Raw genomic sequence first — 8,282 nt, 5'->3', positions numbered from 1 at the left:
TAATCTTAATTTGAAAACCGCGTTTCGCGAGCTACTGTAATTTTGAAGTTACGATTTATTTAAATTTTTAACCCCCTCCTATACCCCCTTACCAACTCCCCACCCCCACCAAAAACTAATGGCCAGATTCTCGGGTGCCACAGTATTTTTGTGCCAAATTTGGTTAAAATCGATTCAGCGGTTTTTGAGTTATCGTGTTACAGACGGCAGACAGACACCACGAAAATATTTTGTATTTAGGTCATTTATGACCCAAATAACACATTTTGAGTGAAATTAAAAAAACTTTTTTTTTGCCGATCCTAATAGCCTACCGTACCTATTGGTATGGTCGGCTAAAAACCGGTAATACAAAGTTTCAATGAATAATGTTTTTATTTTATAAACAATTAAAATATAATAAACAAAAATAAAATTATAATTTGACACTTAACAACTTAATGCATGAATAAACAAGTTATGCAATTATGAAAAATATTGCAAAGTAATATAACCTGAGATACAAAATTAGGAATGATATTTCTAGAACTGATTTTTCCTTACTAAAATAAATATCAACAAAAAATATTTACAAAGTTGCAGGTCGTTTAAAAGGTGTTTTTCACGTTTGTTTCGAATTAGTTTCCATTCAAAATATTTCCTATTTTGTTTTAGTTATGATTGACTGCAGGTCCGATCCTTTTGTGTGTGAAGTTTTGGAATATAGATACGCCTCTAATAGGATGTTCCAAGTTGTTACAATAAATATCGCCTGCGATTTCATCCATTCCTATTTCTTTGTCGGCTTTGGCCTTCTTTGTAGCGTCATCGACTTCGGCTCTAATTTTACTCTCAATTTCCTAAAAAATATGAATTAATACCGTTAAAATACCGTGTGATTGAAAAAAACGGCGTCCAGTTGGCTTAGGAATGAAGATCGATAACATTCCCCATATAATTTTACATGTAAAATGACAGCGATCTTCATTTTATAGCCATCGCGGTTGGTTTTCTGTCATATTGTATAACCATAGTATAAGGAAACTAGTAGCTTTAGTCCTGGTCAAATCTTTTGTTTTTTTTCTGCCACTATATTGTGAGCTTGTTCTCGCGTCTCTTGACCACTGACGTAGCTGTATAGTCATGGTATAACTAGGCAAAGTATAGTCGTGGCACTCGCCATAGTTTCACAGAGATGTATTTAGGAAAATATGAGTTCACAATAAAATAAAATAAAAAAAAAATTGATCATCGAGTAAAAATTTGCTTGCCGAGTCCCGAAGGTACCGAAAGAACCGGGAATTAATAATTTCGAGTCCCGGTTCTTTGGGAATTTCCGGTTCTGAACCCTAGTTACCATATTATCAAGAAATTATGTTTTTTAACTAAAAACTAAACAAATTTCCAAATTTTTATTCAAAAAAAAATTGCGCACTAAAATCCTCATATTTCTGGGGCCAAAATATACTACCCCTAAAAATATTTGCACTTATTTAAGACTCACCCCGTATAGGGGGATTCACGGTTATGGTACGTTATAGCGTTTCCGGAACCGGAGCTGGTTTTCGGAACCCGTTATTTCGGTACCATGCCTCTAAGGAATTCCAGTTTTTTTCGGTACTAGCAAATTATTACCAATAGCAGCACACAGTAAGGCTCTCATTTTTTTGTCAATCCGTCTCTGTGCTGGGATGCAACGCTCGAACCTCGCAGGTCGACGGACAGATTGCCGATATTCGACAGATTGTAAAAACTGGCAGAAAATATTTGGGAGAGTGCAACTACTCTTTTCCTTCTACTATGGTATAACATTACTGAATACAACGACATACTTTAATTTCTTCAGGGGTAACTAAATTCCTGGATAGGATTTTTTCTTTGAAGGAAGTAATAGGATCCCTACTGTGACGAACTTCTTGAACCTCTTCGCGCGTTCTGTAACTTGTACCAGGGTCAGACATAGAGTGGCCAGAATATCTGCAAATGAAAATTTAAAGTTAGCGATGTTATTTATATTTGTTGTTTTTTTTTTGTTATATCACCTGTATGTGACAACTTCAAGAACAATAGGCCCTTTTCCACTAGCACAGTAGTTCACAGCATATTTAGCGGCTTGTCTGACAGCCAAAACATCCATACCATCTACCCAAATACCAGGAACATAATCACCTCTAGAATAAAAATCTGTACTTGCTGCAGCTCTCTCAGTACTTGTACCCATACCTAATGAAGTAATATATTTTCAACAAACTGAATTATTTTAATAACGTGAATCAAATGATGAACTTACCATAGCCATTATTTTCACATACAAAAATACAAGGAGTGTCTAGCAGTTTTGTGATGTTAAATGCTTCAAAAAGTTGACCTTGATTGGCGGCACCATCTCCATATAATGTGAAGCACACTCCATCAGTTCCTTTGTACTTGGCTGCCAGAGCAATTCCAGCTCCCAATGGCGCCTAATAAAAATATAAATTAATTGGTAAAATCATTCAAAGAGAGAATACATGAGTTTTCTGTCATCTTAATTCAAAAGTGAAATGCAGTTTGTCATTTTTTGAGGGTTTTCATTAAAATCTTCCCTGACTAACAGACTGGACCTTTGAATAAGAAGACTAAGGAAGGAGCATATCAAAAATCTTAGGTACACCGCGATGGGCCTCAAATATGGCCGACTTAAATTCCGGTTTATCAGTGTCGTTCTAATTTTATTTAAAAAATGTTAAACTATGATGTAGGGTAGGCGTGGGGTAGACTCAATAATTTGTTGTTTTATTTTACGTTGTGAATAAATGTTGGTAGTTATTAAAATTGTTATAAAAATATATAATTCTAATAAAAATAGATAAGTTATAATAAGTATTTATTAACACAAACATCCGATACGCTACTGAAGCAGGTAAGTCAAATTAACGTATCTAAATTCTTTGACATCTAATCTTTGACAAGTAATAAATAAAAGCTAAAATGCAAGAAAAATAAATAATTTAGTTAATTTAAGTGAATTTCATAAATGATCGGTTTACTACACGTATGTATATTATATAGTCACTTACTAGCGAAAAGTTCCATTATTTCACTCAATTTTTGCCGAGATCTACCGCACGCTACACAACCAACTATTTTAGAGTCTTTTTCGATAAATCGCGATAGTGTCACTGTTAATTTAAGTTCTGCCACAATTTCCATCTAGATTTACTGCCTTTATACAACTATCAGTAGTAGAATAAATAATAAATAACATAAAATAAGCTCCGTAAAGACTGACAAATCAACAAAATTTCAAATCAAATTCAAATGTGTCAAATGAATCGTCAAACAGAACTGTCAAGGATCCCCACCCTAGAGAGCTTTTATGGTGGCTTTTCCGCCCACCATGCATGAATACATGGATAGCATTATGCTCCTTCCTTAGTCTTCTTATTCAAAGGACTGGACAGACCTAACTTTTCTGCCATCCCAAAAATAAAAGATTTTAGTTAAAAAGTATTTTTGCTCCATTTAGAAAATTGAAATATCAGCTGTCCAAATAATTAAAATTACATTTTCTTTTAATTAATTTGATTTAACTATGGTCCAATTATTTAAATCCATAACAACTTATACTGTATGATCGCATGTATGATCGAATAAAAACGGCGTCAGCGATGGCTATGAAATGAAGATCAATAACATTTCCCATATAATTTTACATACAAAATGCCAGCGATCTTCATTTCATAGCCATCGCTGACGCCGTTTTTATTCGATCATACGGTATTTATTAAAAAAATAAACAATTTTCATTGTTTTGGCAGATCGCGTTTCGCCATATAGAGAATATTTATATCAGAAGAACTATATGTGAACTTTCCTGTAATCGAATCCCGTTTCTTTGTCTAATATCGACAAAACAAATACTACAAAAAAAACATTAAAAAGAAACAGAAATACATTTCTTACAAAAATTATACTTTTAAGTGTAGATTGGAAAGTACCTATAAGGGCAATGTAAAATGTAAATACTATTTGGCGCTATTCTTGCAACGGTCGCTCACCAAAGCTTTTGATAATTTCGAAGCGGTTCGGCTTTTTACGGAATTATGTCGCCAAATATTGTTTATTCAAATTTATTATTTTCTTTGAATTTTATAAATAAAATATAGAGTGTTTTATATAAGGACATGTATGAAATACCGTATGATCGAGAAAAAACGGCGTCAGCGATGGTTTTTGCAGTTCACACAGCTTTTTAAGTTTTTAATTTTTAATGCCACTTTTTCACAATTATCACGGGTTTTGAGTAAATAAAATTTAAATTAAACTCACAAAACATTCCCGTTTAGAACTTTTTCTGTAATGGAAATAAACGGGAGTAGAAAACTGGTCATCAAATGGTGTAAAGTGTAAAAATTGCGAAAATTTAATTGAATTTAATCATCTAAATTTTGACACAAAGAGTTGCGCTTAACTTTTTTAATTTTAGTTCAATTTTCATTGTTTTTAAACTATATTATTAGACTTTGTTGTATTTTGTGAATGTATAAATGTTTTCTTAGTATAAAGTTGCATTATATAATTAGATAATTTAAATTACCTATATTGCATACATATTTAAAATTAAAATATTTTATGACATATATGTCAGTTGTCGTCTAAAATGTCATCTTGATAACAAAAAGTTAGTTATTGTCAGAAATAGTTAAAATCATGTTAAAATATTAAAATTCAGAAGTTATAATTAGATATTTTATATTATTTCAAAAACAAAAACATAATGGTACAGCGTAATGTTGATATGCAGGTCCAAAACAAGAAGTGCTGTTATATTTTTCAGTTTTCGTTGTCAGCCGCAGAAGTTTCAGTGATTTTAGTGTTTGGTTTGGTTTGGTTTTAAGTTTCGGTCGAATATTTTTATTTGTGAAATAGAAATATGGCGTTTGGATTGCAAAACTAAAAGTGGAAGTTTTATTGCAATGTAAGTAAGCGTTTGTCCATTTTATATTTTACTTTTTTCATACCTACGACAAATATACATACAGGATGAGTTTTCTACGATGTTCTCTATGGGTATCTCGCAAACTACTGGAGATAGAGAGTCGGTTAAATGTTCATGGCTTACTAGTAGAGCTAGCAACGTTTTCGAGAAAGTATTTTATGCCGCATGCTGGTTCCAGATAGCATAGTAACAGATATCTCAAAGAGCCAGCTTTCTTAAAATACTTTCTCGAAAACGTTGCTATTAGACTACTAGTAAGCCATGAATTTTTTCAAAAATCTGAGAGGCGCATATTTATGAACCCACAAAACTGCAATTCTTTTGTCAATAAAAAAATGTAAATTTAAAAAATATTTTAAAAATATATACAGACATTAATTGAAATTTTTAGTATGCGAACAAACACGAGAGGCGCATTTTTATTTACTTTAATTTCTTAACATGACAGATGAAGTTCTAAGATGTTTTGTGATTAAACTCACACAAGGATTTTGACTTTGACAAGAGAAAATTATTTCTGTTCTTGTTTGGCGATTGTTCTTAGCAACCGTTATAGCAGCGCCCTACAACGTATGCGCTTCAAAACAATTATAAGTTTTAGTGGCAAGCATACACCATCCTAAAAAGAGAGGATCGGCGTATCGGCGTAACGACCTTGAATCGATTTCCAGCACTTCTATTGGCTGAAATTTTCGAAAATTCATCTGTAAATTTCAGCCAATAGAATTACTGGAAATCTATTCAAGGTCGTTACGCCGATACGCTGTTCCGTTTTTTTTAGGATGGTATGATGGATGTATGCAGCATGATTTTATTTTGCACGACAGTTTGACGTTCAGTGGCGAATATTTGATAGTAGCCGAGGCTCTTGCTTATAAAAATTGACTGTCTATCAACACAAAGTTGCACGAATGAGTATTGGTTGCTTTAGTTAGCCTTTTTTGCCTTTTTTGGTGGTGAATCTTTTGTTTTTTAAAATAAAATCGAATTTGGATGTCTTTTTTAGTGAGTTTTATGCAACCAACGATACATATGTGACGTCAAATTGTCGTGCAAAATAAAAATATGCATGGATGCACCCTGACTTGTTGATTGTTCGTTGACGTTAATGACGTTAATTAAAATTCTATAATTATAATAAAATATAATTGATAATACTCTATCAAAGAATGAAAACAAAATGATATTACCACAGAAACGCGTTTTGATTTTTAGAACTTAAAAAAAATTCAACAACATTTTCATGTTTTTTTTTTTAAATTTTCTCTAAATCGGTATGGACATTTGGAAAACTATAAATGGGATTAACTATTTTAAAACAAACAAATTTTTTGTGAAGAATGAAGAATGCTTTTTTCTTAAAATGCCAATAATAAAAAAGTTTTCCCTCTTGTAAAGACAATCCTGGGGACATAAAAATAGCTTGTTTTTATTCTAGAAGATAAACTGTATTAGATAGAAATGAGGCATAAATACAAGTGTCAGTGTCTTTTTCTTTATCACTAGGATAAACATAAAAGAATGTAAACAGAAAACATTCTGTTCATCAGAAAAAGTTTTATAATTACAATTATTCCAGACTAAACTATTATCATGTGATTAAAGAACAGTAAATAATTGAATAGAATGTCTTAAATGTTACTATAAAGCTAATTAGAAATATAGTGAAATATAATTTGATCAAACTATGTATATAAAAGGTATAATACCTGAGCTCCCACAATACCATTTCCACCATAAAAGTTTTCACAGTACATGTGCATAGATCCTCCTTTGCCTCTAGCACATCCACCTTGTCTACCTGTTAGTTCTGATAAAACATTTACTAAAGGTACGCCCATTATGTAGGTCCATCCGTGAGCTCTGTATGAAGTAATAACACCATCATGAGGACGTAAAGCGTGCTTAATACCGACAGCAACAGCTTCCTGAGAATTATTGTATTCATAAAATTATATTCAATTGAAATTGTTATAATACTATACCTGACCAGAATAAAGGTGACAAAATCCTCTAATAATTTTGTCTTTATATAAATTACCAGCTGATGTTTCTAAACGACGAATAGTGTGCATCTGAGTGTATATGGTTAAAGCTTCTTGTTTGTTAATGGTTACATGAGTCGAAGGGCCCTCTTCCAGTTTGTGCAATTTATAATTCTAAAATTAAACATAGAAAAATATTATTTCCCTGAAATGAATTATATATTTAGCACTTAAATACCCAAAATAGCAAAAATATTCAAATAAAAATAGGCATTACCATCCCTCTTACATGATATAAAATTTTATTTTTTAGTGATATCATTTGGATATTGATTAGAACAAGATTAGAACATACATACCGCAGTATCAAAAGAGGCTTCTGTAGTATATGCATTCTTGGAAATTAATCCTAGGGCTTTCTGAAACAACAATAAATTAAATTTCTTAAATATATCCTAATATAACCTCAAACTATTATGTAATCCTATATTAAAAAAACTAAGCAAATTTTATTACATTTAAATACTTAGAAACTCTCTTAGCCATGCTGCATCCACTTTAGCTTATTTTCTATTATTTTTTGTACTTCCTATTTGGTTAATAAGTCTATAAACCCAGCTTAATCTAAAATATGGACAGAACATAAGAAAATTACTCACTTTTGCTGGAACGGTTTTCTTACAAACTTGTCTGACGCACACAGGAAGCATTTTCGTGGATCTTTCTTTAACAACGCTGGGAGGGTTTATAAAAAGAAAAATAAATAGTTATTTTAAAAAGGTCATTTAAAAGTTATCAACGTGTGGTGTTAAAGGTTGAGTAGTTGACAGCCAGTGTTGCCAGAAATTTTCGAGCGAATTCCTTCAACGCAGCTTTAAAATCTATGTTTAAAATCTTAGATTAAGAATTAAAAAAACCTTCATATTCCTTTAAGTTCACAAAAAATCCAGATCTTGTGAAAAATCGCGAAATTTCGTCTATTTACATATTTTAAAATTAGGAAAAAAAATTAAAAACTTATTTCTGGTTATTTTTGGTCACCAATGTAAATAAACATTGTATTAAAAAAATAACACGGCCAAAAATGCTGTGATAGATACTCGACAACAGAAAACAGAATTATAAATTTCAAGTAATTCATTGCTTACAATCTTACAGACTGCTCTTGACATTACAATGACTTCTTGAACCGAGAATAATTATTAATCGTGCAATACGCCATGATTAGCTGACTTAATAGATATATTTCGATATTTATTAGAGTTTTCCGTTTCCCTATTTATTTCTTTTCAACATCAAGAAATTTAGTTCAGTTTATTTATGGTATCTCTGCTGGT

General features: G+C 31.6%; 1 protein-coding gene across 2 annotated transcripts; it reads right to left on the bottom strand.

Annotated features, from left to right (window-relative positions):
* Nucleotides 1-643: 643 nt before the first annotated feature.
* Nucleotides 644-7,780, bottom strand: LOC115883724 (pyruvate dehydrogenase E1 component subunit alpha, mitochondrial-like). 2 transcript variants are annotated; one of them, XM_030902141.1, is made up of 9 exons: nt 7,628-7,780; nt 7,462-7,569; nt 7,305-7,364; nt 6,946-7,119; nt 6,670-6,888; nt 2,270-2,441; nt 2,022-2,202; nt 1,812-1,956; nt 644-839 (listed from the first exon to the last, which is right to left on the bottom strand). In XM_030902141.1, exons 2-9 carry the CDS (start codon nt 7,489-7,491, stop codon nt 651-653), a joined length of 1,170 nt encoding a protein of 389 aa, XP_030758001.1. In that variant the 5' UTR covers nt 7,492-7,569; nt 7,628-7,780; the 3' UTR covers nt 644-650. The 2 variants fall into 2 exon arrangements, with proteins under 2 accessions (XP_030758001.1, XP_030757994.1); XM_030902134.1 differs by lacking the exon at nt 7,462-7,569 and having other exon boundaries at nt 7,605-7,780.
* Between the last annotated feature and the right edge of the window lie 502 nt (nt 7,781-8,282).

The sequence above is a fragment of the Sitophilus oryzae genome, unplaced genomic scaffold (assembly GCF_002938485.1).
Source record: "Sitophilus oryzae breed Bouriz unplaced genomic scaffold, Soryzae_2.0 scaffold_111_pilon_pilon, whole genome shotgun sequence".
NCBI lineage: Eukaryota > Metazoa > Arthropoda > Insecta > Coleoptera > Curculionidae > Sitophilus > Sitophilus oryzae.
The sequence above is the reverse complement of the archived record's forward strand: the minus strand, read 5'-3'. Positions and strand labels throughout refer to the sequence as shown.

What these genes read in the sequence shown, in the direction of transcription:
- LOC115883724 (XM_030902134.1), bottom strand. Translation starts at nt 7,655, where the DNA reads ATGCTTCCTGTGTGCGTCAGACAAGTTTGTAAGAAAACCGTTCCAGCA. An exon ending in ATGTGAAAATAATGGCTATG is followed by an intron (nt 2,203 to 2,269) that starts GTAAGTTCATCA and finishes TTACTTCATTAG; the next exon opens with GTATGGGTACAAGTACTGAG. An exon ending in CTTGAAGTTGTCACATACAG is followed by an intron (nt 1,957 to 2,021) that starts GTGATATAACAA and finishes TTTCATTTGCAG; the next exon opens with ATATTCTGGCCACTCTATGT.